The sequence below is a fragment of the Anas platyrhynchos genome, chromosome 3 (genome assembly GCF_047663525.1).
Source record: "Anas platyrhynchos isolate ZD024472 breed Pekin duck chromosome 3, IASCAAS_PekinDuck_T2T, whole genome shotgun sequence".
Taxonomy (NCBI): domain Eukaryota; kingdom Metazoa; phylum Chordata; class Aves; order Anseriformes; family Anatidae; genus Anas; species Anas platyrhynchos.
In genome coordinates, this window is record NC_092589.1 from 70138216 (window position 1) to 70155389 (window position 17174).

Here is a 17174-nt window from a genome sequence, read left to right on the forward strand (position 1 = left end):
TGTATGGTCCTTTCTTCTTCTTTCAGTTTCCTTTGCACCATTACAGAAGAGGAGTGAGAAAGTAGTTCCCTATCCCTCTTCAGTGGAGATGCACCTGATAAGCTTTCAGTGGAGACTTTCGGTCATCCAGCAGCCCCCACTGCATCGCTCAGCTTCTGCCTATGCCACGGGTCTCATCATTAAAAGGATGGACTGAGAAACATAGTGAAAAAAAAGTGGTTTTGGTTTGTGTGTTTATTATTATTAATAATATATACATATATTTAAAGCAACAGAAATCAGGAACTCTAAATGGAGCTGGTACACATGTGAATAGTTTAGGAGGATATCATTTATTCCTGACACCCCTTCACCTCCCCAAAAAATAATTATTAATGGGAGTAAGTTTCTTTATCACCTGGAAGTTTTGTGCTCATGAGTGGGTTTTGTTTAACCTCTTATCTGTAACAGCTTGTCTGTTACTGAAATGCCACTGTGTGGTACAGCTTGGCTATCTCCTGGGCTTCCTGCTCCTGCTCAGCATTACGTGTCACTGAGGCTGGTGATTTCCAGCTGTTATAAAGCTGGGGCTTCACTGCTGGGATGTGGCAGACAGCTCCCCAGGCTGCTTTGCCACAACAGTAGCCAGACTCCTATGCTCTGTCTGCATGCCAGTTTATGGGTGCTTTGGAAAAGGGAACATACTGGCTAGATTAGTTTCCACTGACTTGCTCTCTGGCTGAAGAAAAAAAAAAAAAAAAGCCATTAATTTTATACTTTGTTGTTATAATTAACCAACAACCTAGAGCAATTCCTTGGCTAGCGACTTAGTGACTTTATTTCCTTAAAATGCAGAATAAGGATTGAAGTTTTATTATTATTATTATTATTATTATTATTATTATTATTATTATTATTATTTCTTCTTTTTCCTTCCTTATAAGAAGGGAAAAAAAAAAAAAAGAAAGGTGGGTGTGTAAGTGTGCAGAAGCAGCAGGTGTGCTCCAGGTGAGGGCGTCTTCTGGCCTGCTGGCCCTGAGCAGACAGAGGCTTCCCTTATGAACAGAAACCAATGCAGACCAGGAAATAAAAAGAAATAATCAAGCTGTTTACGTCGGAGGCTGAGGAAACAGGCAGGTCAGCTCGGTTAATCATTGCCAAGATACATTTTACCGAAGTTCACTGCTGATCATATGACAGTTTGAGATGAGAAAACCCCACCGTGAGCTATAAGAACTGAGAATACTAACCCTGCTCTGGATTAGGTTTTCTGAATTATTTTTATGTTTTTGCTATTGGGGAGGAGGATTCACTTTCTCCTGTTGTCCCAAGAGTTTATCCCAGAGGCAGTTTGTGTGCTGCTTTCCTGTTCTGATGAGGAAGTGAAAAATTCCCTCCACATCTGCTCTCGCGCTTGGATACTCAGTTTTTACTCCTGAATCAGGAGCTGCCTGGAATGAACTCTCAGTGGGGCTCAGAGAAGAGCTTCCAGCTGTGCCAAGAGCTGTTTGATTTTGTGTCAAAGGAGGAAGAAGGAAAGAAATCCTGCAAAGCTCTGAAATACTGATGGGGCAAAAGTTGGTCTGACATTGCAACTGAAAAAAGCGAAAGAAGAGACGAAGCAGAGCAAGGCACAAGGAAACAGGATGGGAAACATCTGTCAGAAGTACTGCACCTGTTTGAAGCCCTATATCCCTTGCTTATTCTCAGTGAAGGAACATGAAAAGGAAGACAAAATTGGCCAAACTTTTCCCAACCTTGCTGTGATATTCACTGACAACCAGAGAAATGAGGAAGCCAAAGAGAGTGAGAAAAAAAGCAAGCCCTTACCTCCACTGCCTGGCCAGCATCTGGTGAACATTTGCAACTTTGTGGCACTCTTCAGCTATGAGGCTCGTACAGAGGAGGACTTGAGCTTTCAAGCTGGGGAAAAGCTTGAAGTGCTGGATGCATCCCACGAGGGCTGGTGGTATGCTAGGCTCCTCCTGCCACCAGGGTCAGTCTCTCCTGGCCGCAAGCTCCAGGGCTACATCCCTGCCAACTACATAGCTGCTGACCAGAGCATCGAAGCTGAGCCGTGAGTAGCCATGAAATGCGTGCCACGGTTCTTTTTCTGTTGGGCTAAGTGGGTTTGAAGCAGGCAGTTGTGGCATTGCTTCCCAGTGAGTAGTAACCTGCAACAGTGCACCTCCAGTGGTGCTACCAGCAATACTGCTAGTCAGTGTATGTGAGAAAAAGGTGAAAGAAAATCAGTTATGAAAGGCAGAGTGTTGAGGGTTCTGTAGTGGTTTAAATCATTTCCATCTCTGACATACCCCCATGATCTGCTGAAAAAGCACCTGGCAATATCAGGCTGGTTATCACCGTGATGGTTCATTATTGTTGTTCATCTAACAATTATTGTGAGTCAGATGCTTTCCAGATTGTAAGAAGGTATCACTCCCACCCCAAATAGCCTTCAGCCTAACCAGTTGTGGAGTTGTCAATTAGAGTCCAGGAAGCTACCTTTACACTTTCAAATCTTGTTACAGATGACGGGCGAGTCTCTAACAGATAAGATTTATTGTGTTTTTTTCTGTTTATATTTTTTTCTCCTCTGTAAGCAAATCACTACTCAGTAAAAATTTAACTGAAGTAGTGCAAAAGACAAAGGTGTGGATATAGCAAAGGAACAGGCTGAATTTCTTAGTTTCACAGAGTTTAACTATGCAGGTCATGTTCTTCTGCCCCTTCAAAACATATCTGATCTTGTTTGCCATTCAGAACTGGAGCAGACATCACATGGAATCAGTTACTCGTATCCCTAGTGAGGATGATTAAGGTCTGTGTCAGGCCAGGATGCAGAGTTTCTTTTGTGTCCTTCAATCATAGGTAACATCTTCTGCTGAAATAACACTGACTGCTGTTCCTGAAGTGTGTCTTGGCAAAAATTATCAGTGTGGAAAGAGACAGCAGAAATGGTGTTAGTCTCTGAATTCATTTTGATTTTAAAGGAATGATATTGCAACTTTGCAGTTAAATCTCATCTGGACCTGAAACATCTCCAATCTGATCTGCCCACCATACTGCCCAGGGCTAAGAACACCGGCTCGGATATGGTTATGAGTATTTTATCAGCTGTAAGATGTGTAACATAGGGCAACTATGAGATTCCTCTCTAACCCGAAGACTTTAATTTCCAGAATCTGACCAGCTGTTGCTATTTCTGTGTTAAGGCAAACAACATTTTCAATGGTTATGTTCAAAAGAATTCTTCCAATTGCAGAAATTAATCTGCAGGAAAAACATTTTCTGAACACAAGAGGCGGTAGACTCTAATTCAACTCATCTTAGCCTTTGCTCTCTTTCAAGAAGTAGTCTTATTACAAGTCTTCTAAGATTGCTGCTTGCTATTAATACTTTGCAAGTAATTTTTCTCAGTTACAAAATCAAGTCTCAGCTCTTAAGCTTCCTCTTTGTATATATTCAGCATCAGTTGTGTAGTTAACTTTGATAAAGTGCATTTCAACATAACAGTATTTTTTTTCTTGTAATAGAATGAAATTTATTTCTTTATACTCTCTTTTTTTTTTTTTAAATTAATTTCTTCCTTTATTAATCATGACTATTTTTTTATTTTTGGCAAAAGTTTTGTTTAAGTTCTTTTTATTTTCACCAGATTTGTAGAACAGTGGACATAGAGAGCTATTAAAGCTCTAAGATGAAGTCATTCCTCCAAAATGTTTGACATTTGATTTAATAATTTAAACTTAATTAGATACCAAAACATTTCTGGATAAATATGTCATTTTTTCTCAAATTTCCTTCTAAGTCCATTGGCCTTGGTGACATTCAATGAAAAAAAGTACAAATCTGCTTATTGTCAGATCACACAGAGACACTTTTCTACAGTCATAAAAGAACTCAGGTTGGAAAAGGCCTCAGAAGGACATTTGAACCAGTTGCCCCAACTCAAGGCAAAAATAAAGTTTGACCAGTCTGCTTAGGGCTATTTACAGTCAAGCTTTTCAATCTGATGGTGATGATTTTTCCTCTTGTATCTGGTTGGAATATTTCTTGCTATAATTTCCTCCAAGACTTCCATTTCACCCACGCTATGTATTTCACACCTTTATTATCCTACTGAAACAATGAAAGCAGCAGTAGTGATGGTGTTTTAAAGAGATAACACTTGCTTTCCCTAAAGTAAAAGGAGGAACTTGAAAAAGTTATTATATTTTCTCTTTAATTAAAAGTCAATGTTTTAATCACATTCTCTGCCTGAAATTTAAATTTAACTTCTTTCATCTTTCCATTTTGATTTTAATTAGCTTTCTCATTTGGTGTTGGACAATTGCTTATGGCCATAATATACGTATCTGTAGAAACTGGAAAAGTTTTTATTGTATCCTTCCATCTTTTTACCAGTTCTTCATGTTTCCAGCACAGAACTGATAAACAATGGAAGACTTGTAATCCGTGTCACATATAAATGTACATTCTCTAGCACCATCTAGCTTCTGTATGTCTGCAGAGAGAATGGATGTTTTAGCTTATTTCTAGAAAGTATTTTGAACTTACTACATCAAGACAAACTGGCAAACCTGTTCCAGGAAGCGGATTTCATGATTGTGCAAATGCCTGGGTCACTGTCTCATGCACGTATAGGAATTTGTGAAAGTAATGATTTAGGACATGAAATATTCTATAAATTATGTAATATCTTAGAGAAGACAGGGTCACTATGGAAGTTTAGCCAATATAGGCCTGAAAGCTGCATGCAGAACTGTTGAATTTTGTTTGCTAATCATTTCAGTTTTGCCTGTAGCCATCAAGACTATTAACAACAATATATATGTAGCCCTTTCTAATCAACATGTGGTCTGTGTTGTAGAGCCAGTTAAGGATTGGTAAGTCTGTTGGGTTTTGTGTTGTCCATCCTGGCATGAGATAATGCTGGGTGATATTTTATTCCCTGCAAGTGCCACAGCAGACTGTTTTGTCTCTTTGCTGAAGTGTTGAAGTGTCTGTGGTTTTTTTTTGTTTGTTTGTTTGTTTGTTTGTTTGTTTTTTTAAGGGAGAAAGGCTTTTTTTTGAAATTTTCCTTGGTAAGAAGGAAAATGAAATAAAATAAGACAGAAAAGTGAGGAACTTTGCTGTCTTGTCCTCATTTAAATAAGCTTTCCTTCCTGGAGGTTTCTTGGACTCCATATAGTATAACTGAGGTAGTGCTGGTAAGATAGATTAATAACTGAAAGGGAAGAAAGGAAATACAGTATCTTCAGCCTTTTAAAAAAAAAAAAAGTTTGATACTGCTTATAACAAAGAGAATTTTCATGTATCCTTGGCTATCAGAACATTCAAGCAGAAGTGATAAAAATGAGATTTCCTTACTGTGTTGCTTTCCTTTCATTACTGATTTTTTTTTCTAACACCTGCAGTACTCCTTACATGGTCTGAAAAAAAAGGCAGATTCAGGCTTTGCTGATGATAAATTAGCATCTATAAGAATGCTTAGCTCTTTTCTTCTTTTTATATCATAGATAGCAGGCAAAATAATAATACAAACTTATTTTTCATTTTTAAGCAAGTTTGAGTGAGGTCACATCTGGTGCATCCAATGATGGGAATGGGAGTGCTTTTTCTTTTTCCTTGGGTTTAGGCACTTAGAGTTTAGCACAAGGGAAGTGAAAAATGCAGCTGGAGACACAGTCATATGATTTGTCTTGCATTTTTAGCAGAGCATGATCAGAAAGAACAATCTGACTAACACCAAAATAAGAATATATATATTTCCTCGGCAAGGAGTGTGACCTTACATTCTCTGTGCTTGCTCAGTGCCTGCTATTCTGTGCTATAAACAGGAACCATAATAACACATTCAGCTGCCCTTACTTTATTATTGCCACTTGTTTTAACTAAACAAGAAAGCGACGTAGTGCAAATTGTTATGGACAACAAATATGGCCCAGCTGGACAGTAAATTTTAATGAAGCAAAAATAATGATTAAAAAAGAAAACAAAACTGTTGGAGTGACATGAATTATTTTCTAGAGGAAATGTAGAGTGTATTTAGAGGGGGCTCTCATCTACCTTCCTGATGGACCCGTTGGCTGTTCATCGATGGTCAAGTTCATTTCATATGCTCCTCCCAACATTATTGACACTACTGCTGTATTGAGGGAAGTAATTCCACACAAACTCCTAGCTGATTAGGACAAACAAGAGCACTGCAATTACTTGTAACATTTACTAGTTTCAGAAACGTTCTTTATTTCAGAGAGATTTCTGGGGTAGGTGTTTCCCAGCTGCTGGAAACCAAGCCCTAATCAACAAAACCTCACCAGTCAATTCCATAATGAGCTTTCTATACAACTCTTTGAAAGCAGAAGTGATTTGCAGATTATTGTTGTCAGTCTCCATAGTTCATTCCTTTCTGTGGCCTGACTCAGTTTTAACTATTTCATGTATTGACTGAATCTGAGTCACTCTACATGAGTAAGAAATTGTTCACTGTGCCAACCTGTTTCAGACTGTCTGAACATTCAGGCTTATGGGGTTCCTTTTGTTCATGTGGGTCATTTTGCAAAGTGGTATTTAGAGCCACAATGGCTAGCAGCTCTTTCAAAGGTGAAACCTTAAATTCTTCTGAATACCTCAGAAATCTGAATGTGATCCTCTGTGGTTTCAGCGCTCTCCCACTCTCGTAATTCCTTTCTGTATTACAGTACAAACTCTTGAGGACACCACCAGAACCAGCAGTAATCATTGTAATGAAATGGGTTTGTAATATCTGTTCATTAGCTAGCATGGCTGGTTTATATTTCTCATGTTCCTGGAATCTGTTGCGTTACATATGAAAGCTATTTTTAACCAATTTTGGTAGAAAGGGATTATTTATTGCCAATATATATATTTATCATAAATCACTGAAAAGGCAGTATATGAACTCATAACTGAAAGAGATGGATGATTTTTTATATACTTTATGTATGTACCTGAATATACTTAATGCATGAACTTTTGTGTATGCATACATACGGACAGTTTATAAGCCTGATACTTTTAAGACCATGTAAAATAGCTGGGTGATACAGGGTGTGTACTGCAAAGCCAGATCATACGTTTGATCACATTTTTTCACACTCTGTTTATGGCATCTGAAGTACCTAGCCAGACTTTTGAATTGCCATGAGTGTTTTTGAATGCCTTTCTTGAATTTAAATTATTGAATGCTAAAACAAGACCCTAAATTTACTTAATTAACTTCATTAGTCTTGTCTCAACATTGTCATGCTATCTTCAAGCAAATCCCAAACATTTTCTTCAGCTCTGCTCATTTCTTAAATATACAGTGATAAAGTGAAGGAGATGGGTTACAGAACTATGTAAAATGTCAGGCTTTATCAAGTGCCAGCAGTATTTACATGTCCATGTATAATCCAGAAAATGTGTATCACTGCTCAGAAACATGAAAGGAATTCTGGCATCACAAATGAGCAGTTTATGCAAACTTGTCTAGTTTAGGTCACCTGGCAATGTGGTTTTCTAGATATATAACATTACTTATTCAAACTCTGAATAATGAAGAAATTCTTTCCTTTCTCTACTTTATATGGAATCAGTGTGTAAGTTATATATGGTAATTACTATGCAGTAGTTTCCATTACCACGTTGTGAAATATTTGACAATGAATGATGTCACAACCAGAAACAATATCTTTAAAGACTGAAAACATGGGCAGTTAGATTTTTTTTTTTCTTTTTTTAAATGGCATCATGAAACCAAAATGGCCTTTACGGCACATCATTGAAAAACAAAGACAACATTCTGGTCAGAATACCTTTATGGTCCTGTCTCATGATTTTTCTTCAGACTCAACAGAAGTAAGGATTGTGTGTGTTAACCTAGATTAGTTGTTTGTGAGTGATGTCGGCAAAAACATTGGCCAGGTATTGTACAATAGTTACTATTTCTGCAATAGCTGTCTTTAACAGTTCTCTGCATAGCACAATGCAGACCTGTGCAGAGCTCAGTCATCTCTGAACAGGTTTAGAGGAGAAGAATAGTAACCAGCAGCTCAGCCAGGCTAAGAAGTCCTAAAGTTGTGCTGGATTTAAACAAACTAGGTCAGGTATCTCTGTGAAGAATTATTCTGTAGCAAGTGAAATGCACAGCTGGGTATAGAAGACTTTGAGGCTTTTTCTTATGTGTGTAGTACCATAACTGTAATGAAAAGATTAAGTCACAAAACATACAAAATACCCTACGAGGTCAAACCAATGGCCCTTCTAGCCCAGTTACTCTGTTTCAGAAAGGATTTTATGAAAAGTGCACAGGCCTATCCACTTTCTGTGATCTGTTCCCTTTGTACTTCACCAGAGATTGGAACTGTTGTATAAGCAATGTTAGAGGGTACATCACTGCCATGTCTAATTACAGAGCTATTGTCAAGTCTATTTAGCAAAAGCATAGGTGTTGACGCTGCACAATTTTTTATTTCTGTTTGGAGACAAAGAGTAAGCTATAGAAAAAAGAAAAAAAAAAGAAAAGAAAAGAAGCAAAACCCCAAAACCAATCAACCAAACGAAAACCCCTCCTCATCTCTGCAGAAAGTTTTAGATTCCTAAACAAGGGTTTGGCTTTTTTATTTTATATTTTTTATTTTTTATTTTATTTTATTTTATTTTTTTTATTTTTTTATTTTTTCTTCCAATTGTTGATTGTTCAGTCAGGAGTGACTGAAAAAAAAATAGATCAAAAAACACCAAGCCACACTCAAAATTAAATTATTTAGGCACAAAAAGAAATAGCAGTGTTGTCACAGTCCCTGTGAGATTCACCCACCTATTTCTTTACAGGCCATGCTTTCCTGTTTCCATCTGTCATAATGCCCAAGTCAACCTGGGTTGCAAATGTGTTATTTAACTGTGAGCAATTTACTGACAAATTTATTTCATATCCTACTGAAGGTGCAGAAGTAAGAATGTATCCTGTTATTATCTTATAGATGGTATCTTCTAACAAAATCCTTTAGCAGTGGTGTTTCTTGCAAATGTTATAATAAAGATACAGCCTTCCCATAGCCTAAGTTAGACAATACACAATTTACCTCTCAATTTTATTTAAAACAGATTAGTAAAAGATATGATTGCTTATGTTTCATATATTTTCCCATAATAAAATATTTTGTTCCTTTTCAAGTCTCATGGGTGGCATCCCTGTCCATGGTGGGGGGGGAACTAGATGATCTTCAAGGTCCCTTCCAACCCAAACCATTCTGTGATTCATTCAAGGATTTATTCTATGATTCCAAGTCATGCAAGCAAAATAAAAATAGCAAAAAAATAATATAATGTTTTAGGTCATATTTTAAAAAGACAAAATATTATCACATATTTACTGCTACATGTAAGAGATAAAATAGTATTCAGTGTTTTCCAAATAGCATTATATGGAGCATATTTGAAGGCACTTATTGCATTAGAACTCAAAAAATAAGTGATTAAAATCCTTAGTTAAGAAGCTAACGATGTCATTCAGGTTTGCACCTCAAAACTGCATTAGGAAAGCCATAAAAGAAATGAGAAATTAGAATGGAAATTGATATCTTTGCAATTTTCAGTCTCCAAACATGCTTATAATTTATCTGGAAATAATTTTTCAGAAGATCATACAAAATATTGATCATGAACCAATAGCTTTTATTTATCACTTAAACTAGATAAAAATACATTCCATTTATCCATGCTGGTATGCTAATCTTAATAAAAACTGGAAAAAGAGAGCAGTGAATTAAATAAGGGATGGTTTCAGATGGGATTGCGCTAGTTGATATTTTCATTATTTCTTCACAGATTACTCTATAATCTCTTATGTTGTAGGTTTATCTGCAATAAAGTTCATAAGCATTTTGCCTTATCTTTCTCTCATTAAAGCAGATATATTGCTAGTATCCTGAAAAATAAATATATTTTTTTCTTTATTTGTAACACAAACAATTTTGTTGCACACCTTTTCAAAATGGACCACACAAGAAGAGGAAAAAAAATCTGAATCTTACATCTGGTAATTAATATATACCGAGTTTCAGAACTGATGAGAACTCACAAAACTCATTCTTCCTTTTGAAACTACTGGTCATTTGAGTTAGTGGAAGCCTCTCTGAAGGTATGCAGAAGTGTCTCTGCTCCTCTAAGGGTATCTGATCAAAGGAGCCATAAAGAGCACACAGATACAAGTCTGACTCACACCTGATAAGGGAGGTGGTGATGACAAATCTCGTCAGCAGCAATGATTGATAAGGGTATATAGCATGCGGGAATGTTTTTTTTTTTTTTTTTTTTTTTTTTTTTTTTTTTTTTTTCCGTAAGATTATTTGACTGAGCACCTTGCCAAATTGGGATGACAAGGAAATGGAGAGAGACAACAACAACATAAAAAAATGACCAATTCATATTAACTACAACTCAAACAGAAACAAACCTAGTAAGTCACACCAATTGATGGGCTATATAGAAACTGGGGGCAAACTGAGACTTTGCAGTTGTTAAGGTGAAAACCTGGGGTCCAGGAGGCTGTTGAAGGCAGCACCTTGTCTGTGGCCACCTGTGTGGCTGGCCATGTCTGTGTCCTCTGCATATGTCCATGCCCCTTGTGTGTGTATGTGTCTGGGATATGTGCTCAACTTTGCTACTGGTTGAACCTCCAAATGGGAAAGCAGCAGGTGCATTCACGGACTAGTGCTGAGGGAGGAGGAAGTCATCCCTAACTTCCCTAGCAGCCTCCTTTACCCCTCCTCCAAAAAAGAGAGCCTTGACTATATTCCTGTTATTTTATACTTTTCCCAAACTCCAACAGATTTACAAGAGTTTAGAAGTGTGTATGTATTCTCAGTCTCTAACACAGATGAATCAGTTAGATTTTCTACCTCTCTGACACGGTGCTGTGATCTCTTACAAAATAAGCTGTATGTGTGGGTCTTGTGATGATAATGCACATAGATTTTTACAGATGGGCTAGCCTTACTTCTAGAAGTCAAAAATGTCTTTAGTGTGTCACCCTTCCCATCTGTCATCCTGAAAAGGTTACCCTAAAATCTGGGAGACTGCTTTGTTAAGACATTTGTGACCATGTGAAAGAGACAGTACTCTAGGGTAATGTTTTTAAAGTAAAAGAGAATATATTTAGGTTAGATGTAAGGAAGAAATTCTTTACTGTGAAGTTAGATGCTGGAACAGGTTGTTCAGAGACGTTGTGGATGCCCCCTCCCTCAATGTAATCAAGGTCTGGTTGGATGGGACTTTGAGCAACTTGGTCTAGTGGAAGGTGACCAGGATGACTAGGAAACAGATGATCTTTAAAGTCCCTTCTAACCGAAAGCATTCGGTGATTTTCTTTCCCTTGGCTTGTGGTCATCTTAGGGTTCCAGACAGCACAATCTTTTTCTGATTACCTCTGGAGAATGAGTGAGACAGTGGAGGTCATTCTCCAGTGAAAAGTGACCTGAGAGAGGGCACAAGTCTGCTCAGACAAGTCTGCTTCCGGCAATAGGCTGAGGAAGTATGTGCCTGTGCCAAGAGAGCTCTGCCCAAAAAGCAGTGGAAAGATTTTAAACATCCTGTACAGCCATGTGGGGCTTTTTGTTCCTGAGGGCTTCTGTTATTACTTCTGAGCAGAAGTGAATTCCATTGTAAGAGAAGAAAATAATTTTTCAGGAATGATTTTCTCAAGAAAATCAATTCAGTGCTTTTGGAAGCTGTAATGGTTTAAGTGAACATATGACTGAAAAATTTCTTGTACTTCTGAGTTTCCCTTAATGTTAAATCAATTGATGTTAGAAGTGCTCTTTGTACCATGTTAACATTAAGGCTACCTCAAGGTTTCAGTTTTGTTCACCAGATGTTATGAATAGTAGAGCTCTTGTTACTTTTACAGTACATTTTAACAGTAGATCAGTACTTTTGTTCAGGTGTATGTTAACAAATGTGTAAAGATACTAACATTGATGCAAGATATTACAATACTCTTGAGAACTCTGTGCAGCCGAAATAGGGCCTGAGGAACACATTTTATTTTATTTATTATTATTATTATTATTATTATTATTATTATTATTATTTTTATTTTTATTTTTATTTTTATTTTTATTTTTATTTTTATTATTTTTATTATTTTTATTAGGGTGATTGTATGGATATATTTCACAACAAAAGGCCCAAAGCACTTCCCATTAAAACTGATGATAGCCTTTCATTTTCTAGAAGACAAGTATTTTCAAACAAGTTTTAAATGCAATGAAGTCCTTACCCAGGTACAAAACCACTATTGGGAACAAACTGATACACTAATTGACTTTAGCCACTTAAATTGAAGAAATACCAGTGATTTACATAATTAAAACACAGCAAAAAAAAGTAATATATCACTTCCATCTCCAATTTATTTTCACATATAAAAGCACTTCAGAGAAGATTAGATGCGGATGAACAATATTCTGAAGAATGTGTGGAACTGTTGAAATGAATTACTCAATAGTGAATAATCTCTGGATGAGATTTATTTACGGAGATTAACTCAAATTAATTCTATCAGGCTGTGATTTGATTGCTATTTTATTATCTTTTGTTCCTATTGTACAATGAAGCTAGAATTGGGTGAGCTATGCTGATTTGCAGAGCCCATGGACTTGGCCTTGCGATACTATCCCTACAGGAGAAATCCCAGTCGCTTCCCAGCCATCATTGACCCAAAGATGTGATGGTTTGTTGTCTTGAAGGCTCTGTCTCAGAGCCACCACGTTTGTTTTTAATGCAGCTGCGTCTTTCCCCAGGTGGCACCTTTCCCAGTGGAAACCCTGGGGAAAAAGGGGCAGCACTATCATCATGAAGGGTGTGAGTGTGGTGGTATTCACTTCAGAAATTTGAATGGACTTGGATGTGGGGCAGAGCAGATGCATGGCCTCTCCCCTCCCTGGTCAGCCTGCATTTGGGGGAGGTCACCTGAGTGTGCCATTCACCTGAGCACACTGGCCCTGGTGAGGCATGCCAAGGGCTGGGGAGAGAAGCTGCTGTGCAAAGCTGCATGCCCCAGCCAGAAGAACGCCTGTAGGTATATAAATAACTAATAGGGTTCACCACAGAGCCTTTGGCAGGGTTGCTGGGGTCCATCAACTATGGAAATGCAGGGAAACCTGGAGCACATGCCTGATCCACAGACTTTGAAATATATTCTGTATCCCTCCCTTTTTTGCTACCCTGAGAAAGAATCTGCCTTTCCTGTGGGCTCCCCCATGTGAGGCATGAGCACCATGCTCCAGGCTGTTTTGGTTTGCTCCCTACGTCAGTCTCAGGGCAAATTCAACAATGCGTTTTCAGCACAATCAACTGTTATTATCAAGAAGTGAAAAATCAACATAGTACTATTTATAATCTCTTTTAACAGAATCACACGGAAATGCAGTTATGCCCTATTGCAGTACTTACTGAAAAGGTGTAAACCCAATGTGTCATGGACTCTTGTATATTAATGCCTGACTAATCTTTTTATTTATGTTTACAATACAATAAATTTGTTCTGTACTGTAAGAGGAAATGCCAATCTCTGTGGTGGATTTTACCACACTCACTGTTGAACATTACCTTTTCCAAACAATTCCACGCAGTGTCTTACTGTAAAAGTCCCTAATGCTCTGACAGGCCTTTTCTTTAGGGCATAGCTTATTATTTCCAACAAAAACAGTGGAGTAACACAAAACAAAGATATTTCTTAGACCACAACAGATTTCAGGGGCCCAGGTTCCTTCTTTAATACACATCTGCTGCCCTTCTCTCACACGAAGAAATAATATTCTCCTGCAGCTTCTTCAGCTGGGCTCGCTAGTCATTTGTTAGTGTAACCTGGGGACCCTTTTAGGTCTCAGGCATACATGAGATCAATCTGTCTGGGTAGGTGGGTGTTTCACGTGTTTAATAGGGCTATGTTGTGGTCAATGGGCTCATATAAGGTAAGCTATTGTTCAATGTTACAGTCAGGTTTTCAGCAGGTAATTAAAACAATTTTTATTTTTTTATTTTTTTATTTTTTTTTGGAAAGGTACTATACAACGTAACTGTGGTGAATCTGGTCCTTGAATCTTGAAGTATAAAACTTTTTTGTGTCCATAACTTGCAATTTCCTATCTCACTAAAAATAAATAGTAGCAAAATTTCTGCCCACTTTTGATGGTAGCTCATGTACTTTCAGTTCCAAAAGGATTGCCTGGGTTGTAACCATGTTACACTATCCAAATTATGTTGAGTAAGCATCTATGCATGGTGTGTGTTCCAGCAAAATAGTGATTATGGTATGTTACAGAATGAGGTTCAAATTGCATCGTTTTAACTAAAGACGCTCTGGATCATGGATGAGTGTATCACTTATGCCTTAGTGCTCACATCTAAGTGCCCAAACCAACATGGGAAGAGAAAAGGGGGAAATGGCTCCCTTCTGAAGAAAGAAGCAGCAATGTTTCTCATTTTATTTGTTAACCTTTATTTTTGCCCCTAAGGAAAAAAAAAATCATTTTAATTTTGTATCAAATTAAACTGAAGGAATTATAGGGTATTGTTTAGTTGTACCTTGTTTCCAGATAACTTAATACTTTCTCAATGAAGTTAAAAATAAACATTTATGTACTTTGATAGAAACTTCATTTGAAAACAGAAGTAAGAAACAACTTTAAATATGAAAATTATTCAATTTGAGTGTACATGTATTTACCACATAAGAACATAAGCTATAATATTTTGTTTTGAAAATATATACAGAAGTAGAGAAGTATAACTTCATTTTATTTCCTTTTTTTTTTTTTTTTTTTTTTTTCCCCGTCTGTATCTCTTCAGTTATCAACTCATTCATTCTGCCACCTCACCAGTGAAACTCTCTCAAGTCTACCATAAATTTAGTATTTATGGAAAAATGCCAACCTATCAGCTATAATCTGTTAACAAGAACATTAGCAAAATGTTATCCAAAAGCTCAGAGGAAAATGGGATATGCTACTTTCCAAAAGTATGTGTTTCTAATTGCACTCATTAAACAGAAATCACAGCATCGATCTCAAAATGTGGAAAGCAGTGGGACTTATACTGCATTGCTCTACAGACAGTCGTATACATGCAGACTTCTACATACTTGTGTAACATAAAATAATTATGTGCTGTTGGTTTTGATAGAACTCTGATACTTGTATAACATGGAAATGATTCTTTAGTTTTTCAGAACTATTCATATGTTCTGTGTTTTCCCATGTGGAAAGAAAAAACAACTTACTCCACCTGCTGTCACTGTGAAAAGACACAGGACATCCCAGTCCAATACAGTGCATGCAGATGGTCTTCATTTAACTTTTGATAAGTTATTCAGCAACAAGGACCTAAGCAATACGTGACTCAGATCTTTACGTATGAAGCAAGTGCATCGTGGTTGTGTAAGATTAAATGCGCTACCTTATGTAATCAACTCTGAAAACCAGAATTTCTAGTTTCACTTGGAGTTTCACTAGTTTCTGATAAATAAGAAACTATTCTTATGCTGGCAAATAAGTAATCAGAACAGAGCTGTGTCAATGTATAGGTACATTTTAAATGTGTTTTTATTTCAATATTGTCTAAGTTAGATACTTTCTGCAGCATGGTAAGATTGTAATTGATTTTCTTATACAGATTGTAGAAGGCTGTTGTTACCAACACATTTCTTTAAGTCTTATTCTGACTATCTTGTTTATGACAGTACTTTGGGAAGTATGGATTGAACCAGTACATTTAACAGTGACCTCTAGTCAATAAATATATGATGAAAATGCATGGTAAAGTATTCTCTTGGCAAGTACTAGTGCAAGTAGAATGATGAAGAAAGGGAAAGGGAAAATATCTCTAGAGAGCACTGCTTATAGTGAGAGTTTCTCTGTGAAACTGTATCCCCAAATAGGACTGAAATCATTGCCAAAAATGTGTGCCTTGCAAAAGCAGAAGCTGGAAACCAGCATTTCATTAACAGGTACAGTAGCTCAGGCAGCAGCAGGTTATAGTCCCTGGGCATGAAATGAAGTCTTTAGTTTTGTCATGTCTTTAACTTCTCTTCATCACTGTCTGTTAGCTCTGACTTTCTCTTTTCTCCCGTCTCCTTGATGATATATTACAGTCCTCTCTGCTTAGAACTCTTAATATCCCATTTCCCCTGTCCATCCTGCATTGTCTTATATTGTTTTATATTCCTTCCTCTTAAATTTTGTCCTTGTACCATGCATTCTTCAGTATCTGAAAATAAATAACAGTGAGGAGTCCAGGGTATTAAAAACAATCCCAGACAAGCCTGTAGAAAGTAGAAAGGAAGAAGAGCTTTATGTCCAAAGAAGCTGAAACAGCCTGATATTTTCCAGCCTCTGCACAGCTGGTCTGCAAGCCTTAGAATAATTCTAGATCTTTCAGTGTGTAGATTCTTGTGCCATGACTGTGAAAGTTTACATTTTTAAGCACACTTATGAAAGGAATCTTTTGCAAGTTTTAATCATCATGGGTATATAGTTAGTATAGTTAGTATATAGTTAGACTATATACTTTTCTGTTTTTTCAATGTCCATCACTGGGTTCACTGCAGATTATAAAGGGAAGATTGAAGCAGCCAGTGCCCCTCTGCCATGCTCCACTTTACACATGCAGTTCATCACTTGTAAAGCACATTGCTTCTTAGCTGTGTTATATCTGGGAAGGCTCTGATCTTTGCAGAAATGTTTGCTAATTTCTTAAAATATCAACGGTTGGGGAAATGGTATTACTTCATTAGGCTTATAATTAAGACAGCTTAATGTTTTCTATCAGAAGGGCTTGTTTAGTTGCTTGCAAGTTTCCCAGGCTTTACCTGATTGGATGTAAATTTTCTGGGGCTAATACCAGGAAAGTATTTCATCCCTGAAAGTAAAAAACATGGCTCAGAACAGTATGAGAAATCTTTCATGCATGTACTTTGGGAGAAGGGCTTGAGATTTCATTTTGGAGACAGCTATACTGCTGACGATATGAAACTGGGAGGTGCTGTTGACTCCCTGGAGGGATGAGAGGCCTTGCAGAGGGATTTGTATAAGCTGAAGTACTGGGCAGTGAGCAATGGCATGAAGTTCAGCAAAGGAAAATGCGGGGTCAGTGCAGGTTCTGCACCTGGGTTGGAGTTGTGCTAG

General features: G+C 37.3%; 1 protein-coding gene across 1 annotated transcript in view; it reads left to right on the forward strand.

The window, feature by feature from the left end:
* Positions 1-1167: 1167 nt before the first annotated feature.
* The window catches only part of FRK (fyn related Src family tyrosine kinase), a 57303-nt gene continuing 41296 nt past the window's right edge, over positions 1168-17174 (forward strand). Inside the window, exon 1 of the mRNA XM_038177485.2 lies at positions 1168-2056. Coding sequence (XP_038033413.1) covers positions 1626-2056 — 431 coding nt within the window. The 5' untranslated portion in view covers positions 1168-1625. The remainder of the gene's footprint in view (positions 2057-17174) is intronic.